The sequence below is a fragment of the Schistocerca nitens genome, chromosome 7, assembly GCF_023898315.1.
Source record: "Schistocerca nitens isolate TAMUIC-IGC-003100 chromosome 7, iqSchNite1.1, whole genome shotgun sequence".
In the NCBI taxonomy this organism is placed as follows: Eukaryota; Metazoa; Arthropoda; class Insecta; order Orthoptera; family Acrididae; genus Schistocerca; species Schistocerca nitens.
In genome coordinates, this window is record NC_064620.1 from 328,183,221 (window position 1) to 328,205,285 (window position 22,065).

The 22,065-nt window shown below is 42.4% G+C and overlaps 1 protein-coding gene across 3 annotated transcripts in view; it reads right to left on the reverse strand.

The window, feature by feature from the left end:
• Nucleotides 1-2,960: 2,960 nt before the first annotated feature.
• The window catches only part of LOC126194811 (mitogen-activated protein kinase 15-like), a 196,133-nt gene continuing 177,028 nt past the window's right edge, over nt 2,961-22,065 (reverse strand). Inside the window, exon 9 of one of the 3 annotated variants that reach the window (XM_049933127.1) lies at nt 2,961-4,096. In XM_049933127.1, the coding sequence (XP_049789084.1) occupies nt 3,968-4,096 (129 nt within the window). In that variant the 3' untranslated portion in view covers nt 2,961-3,967. The remainder of the gene's footprint in view (nt 4,097-22,065) is intronic. The other 2 variants (XM_049933128.1, XM_049933126.1) reach the window with 2 other exon arrangements.

Genomic DNA, 22,065 nt, shown 5'->3' on the forward strand with positions numbered 1-22,065 from the left:
GCAGCCATTAGCACTTCACAGCTGAAAGCAGGCAATAGCACTATGAGCTGTCAATGATCTTCTTATGTCGTCTTGAATATTGGAGGGAATAGTGAGGATCCCATCACCCCACCCACCTTTTACCTTCAGGAAAGAATCCTGGTACTCATTTCATAGCAGGCTGAATGGACCTGGAGCTGTCGTGGAGAGAATGGAATGAGGAAAAATCCTCAGTTCTATCTGGGACTGAACTCAGGACCTCCAGGCCCAAAGTCAAGCGCTCTACTTGCTAGACAGTTAACCACCTTCCAGAATTATTCTTTTGCTCTATCTGTGTGTTATCTGCAAGTCTTCTCAGTCATCTTTTTCATCATTTGGCTTTCTTTCATCCCTTCCTCCTTAACATTTCCTAACTTACCCCCTTGAGTATGTCATCTTTTCTTTTATATGTGTCTGTTGGTAGTACTAAATATTTTGCCTCCTGATGGTAAGTGTAGGGCAGCAATACTGCCCCATAATTTTATAACAGTAAGGTACGATGGTTACAAAATCAACTCAGTGATAACACTTGCATTTATGGCATATTATTTTATGGAGGATGTTTCCAACACAGTTTGGTATCACTTGAGACATACAACTGAAGTGGACATGGGCAGGCTACTCATGGCTTGCTAGAAGCCTACCACACTATACAGTGTGTTCTGAAATTATTCATTGAAATTAATACTGGAGGCAGAGAATACTGAAAAAAATATATTTAGTTATGGAACATATGATCCCTGAAGAGAATTTCTGATTTATGCAGAAGGTAGTTTAGCATGCTAATTACAACAAAGGCATTCACAGGAACTGCTCAAAGGTGCTACCATTGGCCTGGATGCGTGCAGTATTGTCAAAACATTTACTGTTATGTCTGTTTGAAGATTCCTGCCATGCCCACAATGGTATCAGCAGTGATGTCAATTCTAGCAATCAGGTCTGCTTCTGTTTCTACAATGCTTCCACACACCAGCTGCTTCATATGCCCAAGAGGAAGAAATATGGGCACATGAGGTCAGGTGACCTGGGTGACCTGCATGGGCAGGGCCATCTCAGCCAGTTCATCGATTTCTGAAGGTTGCTCTCAGATGATTCCTCACAACAATGCTGAATTGGGCTGGCACCCAATGGTGCTGGAAGTACATCCTTTATTTAGCATTCAGAAGTACACCCTCCAGCAGTTATTGCAACACATTTCCACATAGATGTGACATCTTGAGGCAAGTTGGAAGAATGTATGGTCCAGTCAACCAGTCAACCCCTCATCAAGAATGCCTGCCCACAAATCCCTGTTGATGTGCACAAGGTCGAGTACCTCATGGATTCACATGTGCCCAAATATGTGAAGTGTGGATACTGAAACAGCCTTGACAAGTAAACAAAGCCTCATCAGTGTACAGGACCTCAGCCAGAAATAAGTGTTGCAGGGCAGTCTGTTGTGAAAACCATTGTACGAACTGCATGCATTGGGGAAAATGTTCAAATGCTTGTGTTGCCATTTGCTGAAAATGGAAAAGATGGAACTGTTGATCATGTAAGGCATTCCACCCAAGGCTACTTCTGATGTCAAGGATGTGTGCAGTATATTGTGCACTTGTAGATGGAGTGCCTACAGCATGTCACAGAATATTGTCTTCCATTCCAGGAGTTTGCATTGCTTGATTCCGATCTGTATCATGCATACTTGCACAGAAACTGCCTGTTTCACATAGCAGGTGATGGAGATGTCAGAATGTTTGGTGATGTGGAACCTATCATTTGGGAAATTGCTGTTGATATTCTCTCACTGCAACTCGTACACTTCATTTCACAGACCTCTATACCAAATGCATGTCAGCTTCAGCATATGTAAACTGGTCCATATTCACTGTTGTTGTCACAAGGCAGTAATGATTGTGACTGAATTGGTGTGTTTACAATGAAGTCATCATTGTTGTCACAAGCTGGTGATTATTGGGAATGAATTGGTTTGTTTCCAAGCAGACCTCAGGGCCAACCATTCATATACAGAGCAGTTTCAAATGTCAGTACACATTGCCAGTCAGTGAGACCAACACAACAGCTTACATCAGCACTGCTAACAAAATGTTCTGTAACATTACAAGTTGATTTCTGAGATTATATGTTCCTTGCTGAAGTATATTTTGATGTTCTCTACCTCCTGTATTAATCTGAACAAACAGTTTCAGAACACCCTGTAAAGTTACAGAATTTCACAACACTGGTTTGAAAGCTATTCACAACAGGAAACTGCAATTAGTCCTAAAGTTACATAGTTGATACTGAAATCTAACAGCAAACTCCTAAACACCTATGTTACCTTTAATAGTTAGTTTCTGTATTTTACACCAAAGTTCTGGAAGAAATATGAGGAAGCCCTGGAAGTGAATACATTTGCCAAATCTGTACTTCTAAACAGAAGCTACCTCAAGTTTAACAATGGTCTCATGGTACACTGCTACTGAGGCTAAGAGCTTTAGAGATAGGCTCAAATTGTGCTGTTTGCAAAACCGTTCCCACTTGCATTAGGAGAACAACAAACTGTCTCTTAGTTGCTACAGTTTGCTTGTACATTCAGTGCAATATGTTTTACCCTTCTGTGAGTGTGTAACATTATTTTTTCATGCTGTTGTCACAATTAGAATTTATTAATGCTTTTAACAACAGTTAAAAGTATTTTGTTAATTAATATTTTTTCCATCCACTCTTCTGATATTAATAATGAAAGAAAGCTGTGTAATTTATAGTTCTTTGCTTTACTTCTCACATGAAAAGTGTGTCAAGAATGTTCCACACAGAATATGTGAAAATTAAAAACAATATTGACCAGAAACTTTCGCAAAATGTATCCCAAGTTACTTTTTTTGGGTCATGTATGGCATAAACCTTGTTTCAGTTTATTTTTTATTCATATATCATACATGTATACAGTAATATATCAAAACAATTTCATTTTAAAACTTGTAAATTATTATACAAACTATTATTAAAGATATGCTAAACATTCAATTTATTTCAGACTCGTAGAACTTCTTCAGTCAAAAGTGAGACCACTTGAGGTATTATGATATGCATAATACTGTAAGGAAACAAATGTATTGCTCACTGTTGTCCATTGCACTGCAACATTTCTTTTAAAAGAAATATACAGGACATGTATTCTGGTGTATAAAATGTACTGTGAAAGAATGTTTGTTATTGATGTAAAAACATTGCAGTTTCATCAGGAAGCAACAATATTTCCATATAATGTTCCCAAGAACTGAACTGAATGAGTGTGATGAGAACAGTGGTAAAAATCCATATTATCAGATGTACTCCACTGATAATCAGTTTGTACTTCTTTATGATTGGACAAAGATACATAGGGAATGTGAAACATGAGCTACATACAAGTCTCATCATTTACAAATTATGAAAAAGATAGAAATGATCAAAGGTGACATCAAAAGAGAATTCAGAAAAAATACAATAAAATGATATATATCAAAATCTCTTAATGCAATAATGAAAACACTACTCACTCCAAACTGTAAATGCTATAAAATAAATTAGTTTCTAAAATATAGGAAGCTTGTACTAATTTTTCTACGAATTTATATGTCAAAGTCAACAAGAAACAGTTTTGAGAGAAATTAAAAATATTCTTCGGACAGTTCATCATTAGACATATGACTTCCTAATTTCACAGTTATTTGTCACAATATCTGAAAAGCTACAGTAGAAACAGCATTTCAGTACTTTTTCACTGTAAAATTTCCTTCAAAAAGACCACTGATTTTAACAAATAGAACTAAATAATTACAAATTGCAAAGCCACACATTATAGCAAAGCTTGCTGTCAAAATGACACACACAGATGCTGCTACAACTAAGAACACATCATCTGAGTTACTTCTCTGGTGACCATACCACTGAAGTGAAATGACTTCTGGTACAGTGTTACAGTTTAATGCTCATGTTGTATTGTCTTCTGTTGCACATTGTGCTGGACCTTTCTCTGAAGGGAAACATGTATCTTTGAGTTTGAGATGGGTACCAAGCCCACAGTCTGGATGCAGTGATTGTTTGCGATTCCCTAGAGAAAATATCGTAATTACAATTTGATCTATAATATATACAAACAAATGTAAAATGAATTGTTTGAGATAACTATTTCACCAACAAAATTTAAGAAAGACATTCCAACTCTTAGCATTGACATAAGAAGTAAAGGAATAATGAAACAGAATGCACTTCATACAATCAAAAGCACACAAACACCAACAAAGGCAGATGCTGTAGATACAGTGCCACCATCTACAATATGCACAATCTGTATTTCAATAACATGTGCAAGCACAATGTGACAGTTTGAGAGACTAAAATGAGCCATCATGGTTTCCAATATGGTCAACTAATGGGGGCAGCCAATACCCACATAAGTCAATGCGGGAGATTTCAATCTTCACGAGTGTGCCCATCTAACCTATCTCAGTGCTACAGTAAACCAGCAGTAGTCCACTGACATTTTCACCATGAATTTAAATAGAGTTTCAGGTTTTCTTCCTTCTACAGTCACAATCAAAAGTATCATTTGGTCACAACTAGCTTAAATCAAACTGTGGATAGACCTCCTCTCCAGCCAGATTCATTAATAAACGTGAACATCTCATTACTTCTAACAATGCAATGGGTGCTGTCTTTGTGGATTAAAATACCTCACAGCCCTACAACTAAAAAGAATTTTAATTGAAAATCCGTTTTATTCCCTAATGAGTTCTTTCTCTTTATGAAAAGTACTTTGTAAGTATGACAAGTTTTAGGTAATTCATAAGTGATCAAATAATTAAAAATATATCTAAAAAGAAAGATGATGAGACTTACCAAACAAAAGTGCTGGCAGGTCGATAGACACACAAACAAACACAAATATACACACAAAATTCTAGCTTTCGCAACCAACGGTTGCTTCGTCAGGAAAGAGGGAAGGAGAGGGAAAGATGAAAGGATGTGGGTTTTAAGGGAGAGGGTAAGGAGTCATTCCAATCCCGGGAGCGGAAAGACTTACCTTAGGGGGAAAAAAGGACAGGTATACACTCGCACACACACATGTGTGGATGGATATGTGTGTGTGTGCGAGTGTATACCTGTCCTTTTTTCCCCCTAAGGTAAGTCTTTCCGCTCCCGGGATTGGAATGACTCCTTACCCTCTCCCTTAAAACCCACATCCTTTCATCTTTCCCTCTCCTTCCCTCTTTCCTGACGAAGCAACCGTTGGTTGCGAAAGCTAGAATTTTGTGTGTATATTTGTGTTTGTTTGTGTGTCTATCGACCTGCCAGCGCTTTTGTTTGGTAAGTCTCATCTTTCTTTTTAGATATATTTTTTCCACGTGGAATGTTTCCCTCTGTTATATTCAAATAATTAAAAATATTTATAGCACCATCATTCATTTACTATAAAATGCATTAAAATGTGAAATTTATTGTTATACACAAATTTTTAGCTTTTAATTTGCAAACTAACATACAAGGTGTGAATATAAAATGATGGGGCAATTGCTGTAAAACACTTCATTTCAAAAACATACATAAATAATTATTGTCACAATCAATATACACCCCTTCTCTACCCCTACAACGATCCATGTGAATTTTTCACTGATGGAAACAGTGCTGTAAGTCTTCCCCTGTGAGCTCTTTGATGATATGTGCCAGTTTTTCTTTCACTGCTTCAACGGACTGAAATCTTGTTCCTTTCCTTTTAATGCTGATTTGACTTGGAGAATTAAAAAAAAAAAAAAAATCACATGGTGCTACGTCAGGTGAATGAGGTGGGTGGTCTAACACTGGGATGCTGTACACATCTTAACAGACAATACAGTATGAGTCAGCGCACTGTCTTGCAGCAGAACACGATTTGTTCTTCCAGAATTTGAATCACTTTTTTCCTTATTTTCTCACAAAGCTGAACAAGAACCTCAAGGTAGTAATGTTGATTAATAGTTTGACTTCAGGAACTGAGTGAAAATACACAATTCCATGAATATCAATAAAAGTCATCATCATCACTTTGAATCTTGATTTGCTCATTTGAACTTTCTCTGCTCTTGTGAAGTTGGGCTCTTCCATTGCATAGATTGGTGCTTATTTTCTAGATCATAAGAACAAAACCAAGATTTGTCACATGTTATCACCCTTTCTAAGAAATTAGGATCATTTTCAATGGTATTCAAAGTGTCAGTACAAACATTTTCACAAGCTGCTTTTTGTTTGATTGTGAGAATTTTTGGTACCAGTTTTGCACACACTTTTCTCACTTAAATTAGTTACTTAAAATTTACCTTATGCATTCTGTAGTAGCCACCAGAAAGATCGCGGGAGGCGCACATTCGCACGGCGCGTCACGGGCGGTAGTTGCTGCAAGTAGAGTCCCGTCCACCAGAGGGCACGCGAGAATTCGGACGCGACCTCTGCCAGCGTAACAACAAGAACAAGAACAACAACAACTCCAGCAGCACGGGCCGTGCCCAGTCAGTGAACATCGCGCATGCCTAGGACACAGTCCCGGTCTACGCTAAGTGAAGTGCGACGTAAACGTGAACAGTGTTACTACACAATTGGCGACGAGTAGGGTCGCTCTTTCGCGTGTTGCGTCGTTGTTCCGGTTTCGCAGTTTCTCCACGGCATGGAGGATTTGGTGCGAGTTTTGGTTGCGCAGCAGACGGAACTCATGGCCACCATGAAACAAGTGCTTCCGGCGTTGCTCTCCACGCCGTCTGCTCCGGCGCAGTTCCCTCCTCCCTTTCCCCCGTATGACGAGACGGCGGAGGATTGGGACGCATATGAACATCGCCTTCGGCAGCATTTCCAGGCGTTTCATGTTGCCGATGCGGAGGTATGTCGTGCTCTCTTCTTGTCTTGGATATCTCCCTCGCTGTATCAAGTTTTGCAGCAGCTAGCGCCGTTGCAGGAACCCTCATCCTTGTCTTTTGACGCATTGTGTTCGTTGCTGTCTTCATATTATCGCCGCCGCACGCATGTTGTGGCAGCTAGGGTCGAGTTCTATCAATGCAAGAAACAGCCCCATCAGTCTTACCGGGCGTGGGCCGCTACCCTGCACGGTCTTAGTCGCAAGTGTCATTTTGTCACGGAGCAGTCGCGAGAGTCATAGGCCCACGTTATGGTACGCGACGTCATTGTTCGTTCGGCCCCTGATAGGGAGGTCCGGCAACGGGCCCTGCAGTTAGAAGACCCTTACCTCGAGGAAGTTCTGTCCATTGCTCAATCGTATGAAGTCTCTCACGTGGCAGGTCAACAACTGGAAGCGTGGTGCGACGTCGCGGAGGTTCAGGGTGGCGCGGCCGCGTCCACTGTGTCCGGGGTGGACGACGTGCGAGCGATACAATCCGGCCGTTACGGCCGCTCCCGCACGGCGCGTAAACAGAATTCCGGCCGCCGGCCCCTGTTGCCGTCCTGTGCGTCGTGCTGTATACATCACGATCGGTCAGAGTGCCCCCAGCGTTGGGCCGTTTGTCGCAAATGTAATAACAAAGGTCACATTGCTAAAGTTTGCCGCCCAGCCTCAAAGGCATCAAAGGAAGCAAGTACAGAGGACATGGACGTTGACATTCAGGAAGTTTCATCGGGCCAGGCTCCCGACGCATCGGCCCACAAACTCTTTATCGAGGTGTCGGTTCGGTCACGCCGGTTACAACTGCAAGTAGATACGGGGGCGGCAGTTTCGTTGTTGAATGCACAAACTTATTCCGACCTTGGATCGCCCCCGTTGGCACCAGTTTACCGGTGTCTACGCGGTTATGGTAAACTGTTCATTCCCCTACTGGGTCAATTCACTACCGACGTGACTTACAAATCAGTCACTCGGCCTATTACTTTTATTGTTGTCAGTGATCCGAGCTCCGCTAACCTTTTTGGCCTGGATGCCCTTCAAGCTTTCGGTTTTTCTATTGCTGACACCATACAGTTGGTCTCCGAAGACGTTCCCTATCACTCATTGGAATCTTTGATCTCAGACTTTCCAGATATTTTTGAGGAGGGCCTGGGGCGTGTTTCCGATTTTGAAGCTCACTTAACGTTGAAGGCGTCGGCTCGCCTGCGTTTTCTACGCGCGAGACAGATCCCGTTGGCTCTCCGCCCTCAGGTAAAGGAAGAGCTAGACCGGCTGACAGCCCTGGGGGTCGTTCTTCCTGTTTCTTCCAGTGAGTGGGCTTCGCCCCTCGTTATTGTCAAGAAGCCCTCAGGAAACTTATGTCTTTGTGGCGATTTCAAGGCCACCATTAATTCCCAATTGGTGGTGGACACCTATCCTTTGCCTCGAGCTGATGAATTGTTCTCCGCCGTGGCGGGTGCCAATATTTTTCGAAAATCGATCTGTCGGAGGCTTATCATCAGATACCTCTTGATGAGGACTCCAAATGGCTGGCGGTCGTCAACACCCCGTTTGGCCTTTACCAATACCAGCGGTTTGGCTTTTGGAATATCCAGTGCCCCGGCGATATTCCAGCGTTATCTTGAGCATGTCACGTCGACAATCCCTCATTGTATTAATTACCTGGATGACATAATTGTCACAGGCCGCAGCACGAAGGAACACTTGCACAACCTTCGCACCCTCTTTCTCAAATTCAGGTCTGTGGGCTTGCGTTGCAACCTGCATAAGTCAACCTTCTTCCAACCGTCCATTGAGTATGTGGGCTACACCATATCTCGGCATGGCATACAGCCACTAGGAAGTTTGGTCCAAGGTATCGTCAACCTTCCTCGGCCCACTTCGCTGAAAGAGTTACAAGCTTTTTTAGGCAAAACAGCCTATTACCACCGGTTCATTCCCAGGGCTTCCACTATAGCCCACCCCCTGTACTGCCTTCTGCACAAGGGTGTTCCTTTTGATTGGTCGCCTGCATGCGAGCGAGCATTCACCTCGTTGAAGGGCCTCCTCACTTCAGCCCCTTGTTTGGCTACTTTTGATCCCCGTAAGCTGTTGGTCCTGGCTACAGATGCTTCGCAGTATGGGGTGGGGGCGGTCCTGGCCCATCGCAACGCAGACGGTTCCGAGCAACCACTGGCGTTTGCGTCTAAAACGCTTAGTCCCGCGCAGGCCCATTACTCCCAGGTGGAAAAAGAGGCTTTGGCCATTGTCTACGCTGTTACCAAGTTTCACCCTTTCTTGTACGGCATGAAGTTTCAGTTAATCACTGACCATAAGCCGTTAATATCGTTATTTGGCCCCGCCTCTCAGATTCCGGATAGGGCGGCCCACAGACTACAGTGCTGGGCCTTGTTCCTCTCTAAGTACCATTATGACATTCATTTTCGCCCTACAGGACAGCATGCCAACGCCGACGCTCTTTCCCGTCTTCCGGTGGGCCCAGATCCTACGTTCGATCGAGAGGAGATTATGTGTTTTCATTTGGATGTGGCATCCCGCCAAGCAGTTGATGGCTTTCCGATCACTAGTTCTCGAGTCGCCAGGGAAACGGCGGCTGACCCGGTTCTCCAGCAAGTAGTTCGCCTCATTCAGCAGGGGTGGTCCTCCCGCCCCCCGGGCCAGGCCTCGGACCCTCTTCGTAATTATTTTCTTCTACGAGACCGCCTCTCGGTCTTGGAAGGAGTTCTCCTTCTGGCTACCGATGATACAGCTCGTCGCGTGGTTGTTCCTGCAGGTTTACGAAGGGAGGTCCTCACGTTATTACATGCGGGGCACTGGGGTGTTTCCCGTACTAAAACCTTGGCTCGCAGACATGTGTACTGGCCCGGTATTGACAGAGAAATTGAGCACTTGGTGGCCGCCTGTTCCCAGTGTGCGAGCCAACAAGCATCTCCCAGGGCAGCGTTCTCTTCATGGCCGCCAGCAACCCAAGCATGGGAACGTGTTCACATCGATTTTGCGGGCCCGTTACTCAATGGCTTTTGGCTCATTGTCATTGATGCTTATTCCCGATTCCCATATGTGGTTCGCTGCTCCTCAACCACTTCAGAAGTTGCAATCCAGGCACTAGCAAAAATCTTTTCTGTGGAAGGTCTGCCAATCACCCTGGTCTCAGACAATGGACCGCAGTTTATTTCGCAGACCTTCCAGGATTTTTGTAGGCGCTTCGGTATTTGGCATGTTTGCTCTCCCCCCTTCCATCCACAATCGAATGGGGAAGCCGAGCGCATGGTGCGCATATTTAAGACGCAGATGAAAAAGTATGTGCACGAATTTCCTGCAGAGGAAGCCTTGACGTTTTTCTTGACGGCATACCGGACCACACCAATGGGTGACCGCAGGCCCGCAGAGCTCCTCCATGGGCGTCAACCTAGGACTCTGCTGCACCTCCTCCGGCCTGGTCCTCGCCAGTCTTCACAAAACGAAGTACCTGGCTTTCCACTGGGTATGTCGGTCTGGGCCCGTGGGTTTGGTCGCAATCCATGTTGGATACCGGCGGTGGTCCTGCGCCGAAATGGCCGCCGGCTCTATACCTTGCAGGCGGGGGATCGGGTGGTACGTCGTCACCAAAATCAGCTACGTCCACGTTTGGGCACCCACCCTCCGACCTCTCGGACACCGGCTTCCCCATTGCCGGCACCTGTATTGGTTTCACAGGGGACGTTACCTCCTCTCCCCACTGTGACTCTGCCGCACTGCGATGGTTCTCAGCCTTGGCAGCCTCCAGTAGCTCCAGCACCGGCATCGCCATCATTCGAGATGCCCCAGCGAGAGCCGGCCCCCCTAGCAGGTTCGGTTTCTCAGGGGGCTAGTTCACCTGTGGTTGTCCCTTCCCCTTCGTCCCCACCACTGGGTCTTGCCCCTCACGAGGTGGAACGGGATCCGGAGTTCGGCAGCTTGTCACCCGTTCTGTCCCGAGCTCCGGCTGTGGGACGACGGGGGCCTCTTCGTGTGGGTCACTTCCAGCTGTATTCGAAGGTTCCAGCTCGAGGGTTGGCAGATCCCCTCGACTCCGGCCATCCAATGGATGTGGAGGTCATCGCTCCTGCCCGACGCTCCACCTTCCGACGCAGTGGATCACAGTGGCTTCACCCCCCGAAGGAGGAGGAGTGTAGTAGCCACCAGAAAGATCGCGGGAGGCGCACATTCGCACGGCGCGTCACGGGCGGTAGTTGCTGCAAGTAGAGTCCCGTCCACCAGAGGGCACGCGAGAATTCGGACGCGACCTCTGCCAGCGTAACAACAAGAACAACAACAACAACAACTCCAGCAGCACGGGCCGTGCCCAGTCAGTGAACATCGCGCATGCCTAGGACACAGTCCCGGTCTACGCTAAGTGAAGTGCGACGTAAACGTGAACAGTGTTACTACACATTCTTTGTTATTTCCTACAGTTTCAGCAATCGATTAGATACTTAACCGCTGGCCGGACGAAATCAACTTATATACTTTTTTAAATATTTTCTCCCGTTTTTGATATTGAAGGGCATCCTGGACACGAGTCATCTTCAATATCTTTTTGGACACATTGGAAATGCCTGAACTGCTCAGAAACTCAAATACATGATAAACAGTCTTTGCCATACATTTCTTCCAGTACAAGATAGGTTTCAGTAGCACTTTTTCCCAGTTTCTTGTGAAACTTCACAACAATTTGTTGCTCTATTATTACACTCATCATTTTTCCAGCAAAACAAAATAACATCTCTTACACAAATGAGGGCCATGGCCACACTGATTTGTCTACCGCATCAGAGATGCCAAATTAGACTGAGAAGGTTTCATATTTCACACTTATTTGTTCATTATCTTTGGTGTGTGTGTACTTACGCTGTGAGAGCATCAGCACCATTATTTTATAGCCACATCTCATATTCAGAAGAATAATCTGTATGATGTCCTGAAACTGTATTATTTCTAGAGATTGTATTTGATAATGGCTCTGAGCACTATGGGACTTAACTTCTGAGGTCATCAGCCCCTAGAACTTAGAACTACTTAAACCTAACTAACCTAAGGACATCACACACATCTATGCCCGAGGCAGGATTCGAACCTGTGACCGTAGCGGTCGCGCGGTTCCAGACTGTAGCACCTAGAACCGTTCGGCCACTCTGGCAGGCATACTTCATAATTAATAAATATTATTATTGTTATTATTATTATTATTATTATTATTATTATTATTATTATCATTGTTTTTGTGAGAGACAGAATTGCTGGCCAGTACTTACATTTAGAACATGAATAACACATAAAATTAGATACCTTATATTCACTTTTGGAACTATTAGTTCTACATTTGGGGAGACAAACATGAAGGATGAAGTATCAGAGTGTAGAATGGAAAATATAGTACACTCATAAGAAAAATAAGTGTATTTTATACCTAAAAACTACAATCACTTGATTTGCTCCTTGCCCTCACTGTGTTTGGTGATGGTTCAGTATAGGGTTTCAAGTTTCAGTATGCATTCTAAAGCATTACACAAGATAAATGGCAGATGTAATCATCTCAGCTCTGAATATTTAGAATTGTAATACTAATAATAATAATTTTATTCCTTACTAGCTAATGCTTGGCATGCATTGCAAAGCCTCTTTAAGCTATTTTGTAATTTATTGGGAATAGATATACATAAACGAAGCAGGCACTTATATATGTAGAAAATAAATAAAACAATGATTCCTTCACCATTGCATTATATGTGACTAAGTTGATTCAAGTGCTTTGGGGCATACAATAGTTTTGGTCTTTCCAACTTGTACAAAAACAAATAAATATTTTGGTTCTCCCACTTGTGGCCATACAACATATAACTGACTATGTAAAAATCATCGATTTTCCAGATTAAATCCATACATTTGAAGTGATTGTCCTTGTGCTTTGTTGATGGACATTGAGAATGCTAGGCAAATAGGAACTGTAGTCTTTTGAAATGTAATGGCATGTTGATGGGAATCATAGGAATACATAGAATCAGCACATCATCTCCATCTGGCTTTCCATTCACAAGTGGCACCCCAACAATGTTGACATTAAGCCTCATTCCACTGAATGGTGGGTTAATTTTGCACGAAAAGAATTATTAGTGTCCCAATCTGAGTGACAACGTATGTGGTGAGGCACCAGAAAAATTCAAAAACTCGATTGGACAGTTGAAAATATAATCCACATTCACATCACTGTCAGTCAATTAATAGGAGACAGACTCTTCTGCAATTTGTTCATGGGTGGTATAGCTGACTGCATTGATGTCAATCTTTTTTGCTGCCAAAATAACATGTTTGCAAAGCCATTGACGATTTTTGTAATTTGTGGCAATTTTTCGGAAAACTTCCTCAATTAACTGTTCAATTGAGAAAAAAAATCACACAAAAGTTTAATGGAAATGAAATATATTTTGTGACAGCATTAACTAGAACTTTTCTATTACCAATGTCCAACAGCTGTTTTGAAAATATGACTGGCACATTCTGCTTAGACGTATCAACATAATGGTCTTACATGTGAGTTTATGGACATCCCTGTCACCAAAGATGTGATGCCTTAAGGCAAGCATTGAATCCAACAGCTAGTGTTGATTGTGGTATGAGTGATAGAGGAGTCTGTTGGAAGCCACCTGCTAATAAAATGACAGCTCCACCAAACAGCAGTGTATTTCCTCATAAATTTCACAGAGTTTGATTACACACTTCAACCAATTTCTTATGGACCATAGTGCAGTCATCCAAGACAATTAATACACAAATGTTGAATACTTTCACAATGCCAGATTGTTTATAAATATTAAATTTTGAGCCTCCCCAAAACGTATACTCAAAAGCAGCTTGAACACCAAATGCAATGTCCAACCACCATCCAATAATGTAGCTGCAATACCTGATGACACAAGAGACAATTCCATTTTGAGAGTGTATTTTAGTTAACAGCAAACTGATGAGGGTATAATATTCCTTAGCCTGTGCTAGCCGGTAAAAATAGTGGCTAGATCAGCTGAGATCAGGTCAACGACCTTCCTATTGTTATTGGTTTAAAGTTAATATATATTGCGATGTGGTGCGTTTCGCCTGCGTGAGCAAAATATTTGTTTCTTGGCTTAGCATTGCTCCATGGAAAGCGAAGAAAAGTAATAAAATCGGAATGTGACTGGACTTTGTTACGAGACAGGATAACGAGAGGACATGTAGGAAGTGTGTGCAATGAAACAGTCATTGTTAGCCACCATATTGTATAATTTGTGTTTTTTTGAAATTCACAAGCATTATGTAATGTTAATGTGGAGTTTAGTAATGGTCATAATACAGTCTGTTGAATTTCAAAGGTAATTGCACATATTTAATTTTGATCAAAGGTTTCTGCAATGAACTATTATGTACTACAAGCTTGTACAGGGCTTTGAACATTCGGTGGACGATGTTTGCTGTAGAACCTGCTTCAATAACACCGTCATAAGCATAGAGAAATTTTTCTGTGCTAAAAAGAACTCATTTCACACACAGACAATCATCGAATGACCAAATGTGAATGGCAGTGTTCCAATTCGAGAAGATCCTATAGAAGTTTTCTTTCTCTTACATTTCAAGAATTTTAAAGGCAACCATCAGAGTTGGCAGCTGCTTCTCCACCATGAGAGTAGCTTGTCTATGTGTACAAAATTATGTACGCTGTGGGAGAAGTCGACGCCATTTGGGTTGTAGTCCTTCACAGAGATACAAACAGACGCTACACACACTAGTTCAATAACAATGAGTTTAATATTACCAAATTCAAAAACATTAATTTCTTCTTTTGAGCAGTGACATTATAAAAATGGCTAAAATGTGACAGGACCTACAAGGAGTGAAACATAGACACTGTCAACTATTTCAGGCCAAACACAAATTAATACATGATGATTCAGTTGCACTCCACAGTAAAGGCAAGCACAAGAATGACATGATAACTCATTGCACACATTAGTCTGGTCTTTGTATGCAATGACTGGGTTAGGAATATTTGTAGCTTTAGTTATTATATGTTTTATTACATGCAGAGTGATATGTGTTTTTTTATGTGTTCACAAATGTGGAGAGATATTCTGGGGTACAGAATCTGATGTGTATTTTAGTGGGGTAAAGCTAAATTGCACCCAGAGTAAAATAATTAAAAGAATAGTGAACAAGTGAGCTCTTATAGTTAATACCAGATCACAGATTAAAATGCAAAGGGAACAGGAAGCAAATGTGCAACCCAGTGGTAATGAACAAAACCTAGGGCAAACGGTAGATGCTGACCAAGCAGAATCCAAAGATCCTATGGTTGAGCTCTTAAATCAAATGAAATTTTTGATGAATACCGTAACTAGTTTAGCTGCCGAACAGACTCACATGTCTGCTATTCAAATGACTATGTCTGCTATGCAAGTGAATATTTCAACAACAGTTGAAAATTTAGCTCTGAAACAGTCTTGCATATCTGCTACGCAAGTGAATATTTCAACAAAAGTTGAGAATTTAGCTTCGGAACAGTCCAACATGTCTGCTGCTCAGACGAAACTGTTTGCTGAACTAGCGAATATGTCAGCTGCGCAGGTGGATATTTCTGCAAATGTAGAAACCATAGCTGTGGAACAGGCAAATATAGTGGCTAAAGTAACAAATCTGACCACCATTGTGAGAAATTTAGTTACAGAAAGGCAGAGTTAGCCGAGAAAGTAAAGGGTATAACCAATAAACGAATGGAACAAAAGTTCCAAGAAAATACCCAGCAGTTTAAGCAACAATTAGATGACTGGGCAGCGGAGAAGGAACAGCAGGTGATATTGTCTGTTAATCAAGGAATCAAGGAAGCAGTAGAGAATTAGTGAGTGAAGGCCTACCATTATATCGCCAAATAGATCAAGAGTTGAAGGAAGTCTGCAAGCAGATAGGAACCAAGTTCCAAAGATAAAAAGGAGAAGTTACACAGAATTTGCAAACGTGCACTCAAAGGATTGAAGAACTGCAGGAGGTGGCTACAGAAGAAAGAAAGGAAGCCAACCCAGAGTGGAGATCTAAAGGTAGAAATCAGGGCTCAATGTATAATTATGGAGCTGATAAGCAGTACCCAGATACAAGCCCAAATGAACATATGTATGGAAGTAATTCACCTATGAATGATTATACCAGATCTATCATGGAAGAGAAAATGTTAAAGCGTAGGCAATTCCAAATATTTTTTGTAGAAAAGAAGACATTAAATCCTGTCATATTTATCAGGTGATCAAGAGGCAGTCAGGAGAGATTGAAAAAGGAAGTACATAACCCGGAACCCTTCTCTTACTGAAATGCAAAGTTAAGGAGATACTTCAAAAAATATTTGAATAAAGCAAGATATTGAGATCAACCAATAGATCACCAAAGTGTGATAGTGATCATCAAAGCTCAGCTTCTGATGGAGATCAGGGAAAAACTGCTGCATGTTTCAGAAGATAATGAGGAATAATTCATGTCTGCAGTGGATTCAATCAATTTGCTACAAACAAAGAGGATGAAATAATTACAATAAATCCTGTCAAATGGAAAATAGGCAGAGAGCTTATAACTATAATAACAGAAGAATGAATGAAAGACAAATGGATAATTTTAATTGAACCAACATGAATAATACCCTTTTTCGGACATGTCCGAAAGAACAGATACCGTTGGTAATCTTGCAGCTCTCGAAGAATGAAATTACGATGAAATCCAGACCATTAGCTCCTTTACAGGCACTAATAAATATCAATGAGGGCAGTTGAAAATGTGTGCCCTGACCGGGACTCAAACCCAGGATCTCCTGCTTACATGGCAGATGCTCTATCCGACTGACCCATCGAGGACACAGAGGACAGTACGACTGCAGGGACTTATCTCTGGCATGCTCCCCATGAGACCCACATTTCCAACTTCCTGTCCACACTCTACATTTGTAGTGCCCCTGCTCACTATTCTCATTACTCGCGGCAGTCAATCTACCAATTCCCGTAAGGGTTTGAGAAATATGAGTGCACCCATACTGAAGAAGATCATTGGCTGGTAAGCTCAGTTGGATAGAGTGTCTGCCATGAAGAAAGCAAGAGATCCTGGGTTCAAGTCCCAGTGAAGGCACACATTTTCAACTGCCCCCATTGATATTTATCAATGCCTGTAAGCAGCTAATGGTCTGTATTTCATTGTAATTTCATTCTTCGAGAGCTGCAAGGTGTGTCCAAAAGAACAGATCTGTCTTCATATAAATAAGGCTTACTGGCCAATGATCCTCTTCAGTGCAGATGCACTCACATTGCTCAAACTCTTATGGGAACTGGTAGACTGACTGCCATGAGTACAGTGTGTGGACAGTAAGTTGGAAATGTGGATCTTACGAGGAGCATGCCAGAAATAAATCCCTGCAGTCACACTATCCTCTGTGTCCTTGATGGTTCAGTCAGGCAGAATGTCTGCCATGTAAGCAAGAGATCCTGGGTTCGAGTCCCAGTCGGGGCAAACATTTTCAACTGTCCCCATTTATATTTACCAACGCCTGTAAGTAGCTAATGGTCTGGATTTCATTGTAATTTCAATATGAATAATGGTCACAACAATGGAACAAACTGTATGGAACAGAAGAATAATAGAAGAAATTATGAGCAGGACAGAAACAGACAGAGGCGATTTGAAAGTAAGTAAAATCCTGTATATAATGACGTAGAAATCAAGGACAAAGTAATCAAATCAGAGTAATCTTGGATACCAGAACTTCGATAAATGTGATCTCCAACAATTTATTTAAATGGCTATCCCATATGACAGAGTTACCGACATTGCCGATACGAAACTGTAAGATCATTGGAGCCTTAGGTACCTGCTTGCAACTACTCTGGATACAAACTTTGCTAGATGGAAGAATAGGAAATACAGTGATAAGATGTGTGTTCCTAGTAATTCAAAGGTGAGCACTAAGATGAACAACACTGGGATGCCAACTGTGAGTTTGGAAATTCAAAATGTGCCACAGTGTCTCACTGTTGCTGATGTATCGACGAGATTGAAATTGCATAATTTCACCTGTGCGTACATCCACATTATTAACTCTGAGTACTGCCACATCGCTACCTTGTCCATACATTTGCATATGTTCTTTACTGATTTTATTGAACTGCAATATTCCACATTTATATGTGCTTTAAATGTTTTTGGTAACAAAGGTGAATATGGTAAAATCAATATGTTGTCAGCTTCGGTATTGGCATTCCTCATTTTGATTGCAGCTGTGCAATCTCCATCACAGCATCAGTTTTGAAGATAGCCAGTATCACCTGTGTCAGTTTCGTGAATCAGTTCTTTCATATACTTTTTCATGCATGTATGATGATTGCTGGTTTATAGCACAATATCTAACAACAATCAATCCCCTTCATAATCTGGTATTTCTCCATAAATTACATCATCAATTTGAGCTGAATGTATTTTTGTTTGCAACAGGCAGATCTTTCTTTTGCCACTCCACGGCATACATCCAGCATTGAATTTCACAATACATGTGATGCTTCACAATTAAATCCATCAATTTAGTGAGTTTTGGTTTGAAAAGGTGAGCAGTAAAATCATGTCAATCATCTTGTCCCAGGCTGGATGCATGTGAATGTGATGAATAAGCTGGGACATCCACATGAACACACTTATATGATGGCATCTTGTGCACATTCGTACATGTGTCATTGACTGCCATGAATGTCAACAGAAATATCACCATTTGTCCAATGTCACTCATGTTTCCAACATTCGAATCATGCCTTATAAATGAGTGTATTCCTCAGAATGCAAAGATTTTTGATGTACTCAAAAGAAGAGGAGACATTCAGATTCAATTGAAAGCATACATGTCTACCATGTATTGATGAAACAACTGACAGCATTGCAGTATATGATTAGTTTCATTTTGACGTATCATTCTGCAATATGAATGAAAATTCAATACTGATGCTTTTTTATTAAGTTTATCAGCTGTAAGAAGGACTAAGAGGGAAGAAACAATTAGAAAAATGTGAATCAGATGAAAGAATAGCGTTTTGGTTTTACGAGGTGCATTCAAGTTCTAAGGCCTCCGATTTTTTTCTCCGGACTGGAAAGAGATAGAAACATGCGTATTGTTTTAAAATGAGGCCGCATTCATTGTCAATACGTCCCAGAAATGGCAGCACCGTACAACAGATGGAATTTTACCGCCAGCGGCGAGAATGAGAACTGTTTGAAATACTTAAAATGGCGACATTTTCCTTACTTGAACAGCGTGCAATCATTCGTTTTCTGAATTTGCGTGGTGTGAAACCAATTGAAATTCATCGATAGTTGAAGGAGACATGTGGTGATGGAGTTATGGATGTGTCGAAAGTGCGTTCGTGGGTGCGACAGTTTAATGAAGGCAGAACATCGTGTGACAACAAACCGAAACAACCTTGGGCTCGCACAAGCCGGTCTGACAACATGATCGAGAAAGTGGAGAGAATTGTTTTGGGGGATCGCCGAATGACTGTTGAACAGATCGCCTCCAGAGTTGGCATTTCTGTGGGTTCTGTGCACACAATCCTGCATGACGACCTGAAAATGCGAAAAGTGTCATCCAGGTGGGTGCCACAAATGTTGACGGACGACCACATGGCTGCCCGTGTGGCATGTTGCCAAGCAATGTTGACGCACAACGACAGCATGAATGGGACTTTCTTTTCGTCGGTTGTGACAATGGATGACACGTGGATGCCATTTTTCAATCCAGAAACAAAACGCCAGTCAGCTCAATGGAAGCACACAGATTCACCGCCACCAAAAAAATTTCGGCTAACCACCAGTGCTGAAAAAATGATGGTGTCCATGTTCCGGGACAGCGAGGGCATAATCCTTACCCATTGCGTTCCAAAGGGCACTACGGTAACAGGTGCATCCTACGAAAATGTTCTGAAGAACAAATTCCTTCCTGCACTGCAACAAAAACGTCCGGGAAGGGCTGCGTGTGTGCTGTTTCACCAAGACAACGCACCCGCACATCGAGCTAACGTTATGCAACAGTTTCTTCATGATAACAACTTTGAAGTGATTCCTCATGCTCCCTACTCACCTGACCTGGCTCCTAGTGACTTTTGGCTTTTTCCAACAATGAAAGACACTCTCCGTGGCCGTACATTCACCAGCCGTGCTGCTATTGCCTCAGCGATTTTCCAGTGGTCAAAACAGACTCCTAAAGAAGCCTTCGCCGCTGCCATGGAATCATGGCATCAGCGTTGTGAAAAATGTGTACGTCTGCAGGGCGATTACGTCGAGAAGTAATGCCAGTTTCATCGATTTCGGGTGAGTAGTTAATTAGAAAAAAAATTGGAGGCCTTAGAACTTGAATGCACCTCGTATATGTTGAAACATGTGCAAGTAATGATGAATGCACTTATCTGTAGTTAGGTTAGTTTGCATAATAATAAAGTGGTATACGTCCTCTCCCTCCCAAAAAATTATGGGATACTGTAACACATCATAAAATTGATGTGTTTCAGTGACATGTACAGTTGTGCTATTATATTGCTGAGCGCTAAGTTGGCGGCTGGCGTGCTGCCAAGATTGCGTAAGCCAGCCTCGCGCGGCGGGGTCAAAGGTCAAACTGATAAGAACTTTAACATGGAACATGCTGTTGCCTCCTTGAGCCCCCGGTTCGTGATGTACCCTTGTCTGGTTTTAAGCTACGCTACAGATCCTTTATTTATGAAAATACAATGTACAATCTCCAACAAATTTTACATATTCACATACACCTTAGCCTTTAATCCAAATGTATACAGACTCATTTACCGATATTTTACGTCTACTACATGTGTAGAGGGATAGAGGGGAAGGTGACATATACACAGATTTTCCAAAATCTTTATTAGCAAGTTCTCCAATATGATATGTGCGATAGGCGATGATGTCTCTATCGACAAAACTCTCCAGGCCACCAACAGCAGGAACACCACTACCACCTCTTACAATGGCTACAGTTAACCAACAACAAATTTTACATATTCACATACACCTTTGCCTTTAATCCAAATGTATACAGACTCATTTACCGATATTTTACATCTACTACGTGTGTAGAGGGATAGAGGGGAAGGTGACATATAAACAGATTTTCCAAAATCTTTATTAGCAAGTTCTCCAATATGATATGTGCGATAGGCGATGATGTCTCTATCGACGAAACTCTCCAGGCCACCAACAGCAGGAACACCACTACCACCTCTTACAATGGCTACAGTTAACCATCCGTTGCCATGCGAAAAGGAATCGTTGATGTCGATACTTAAGTTCAGTCTGCATCCACGAAAGACACACGGTCCCTCGACAAGTTCGCTGGCGGAAATGTTCTTCACAGTATTCTTCTTTTTGTCTGCAGCAGATGTCGTCATTTCGACGTTTTCAATTGTTTTATAGACTGCTTGACGAGAACGTCGACGGTACCTTCTGTATGGCATCTTGGCAGCGTTCAATGCAGTTGCCTGTGCAGCAGCAGCAGCAGCGCGAGTGATCCGCTTCGCGGGCCTCGCTCGCTTTTATAGACGCGCGATAGCGCGTCACGTGATTCGGACTTAGAATATTGTACATTGTATTTTCATAAATAAAGGATCTGTAGCGTAGCTTAAAACCAGACAAGGGTACATCACGAACCGGGGGCTCAAGGAGGCAACAGCATGTTCCATGTTAAAGTTCTTATCAGTTTGACCTTTGACCCCGCCGCGCGAGGCTGGCTTACGCAATCTTGGCAGCGCGCCAGCCGCCAACTTAGCGCTCAGCCAGACGGGCGTACCTAGTGAGGCTAGTACGCCCGTCCGGGATAACGCGCGGCTGGCACTGTGAAATATTCTAAGTCCGAATCACGTGACGCGCTATCGCACGTCTATAAAAGCGAGCGAGGCCCACGAAGCGGATCACTCGCGCTGCTGCTGCTGCTGCACAGGCAACTGCATTGAACGCTGCCAAGATGCCATACAGAAGGTACCGTCGACGTTCTCGTCAAACAGTCTATAAAACAATTGAAAACGTCGAGTAGTTAATTAGAAAAAAAATTGGAGGCCTTAGAACTTGAATGCACCTCGTATATGTTGAAACAT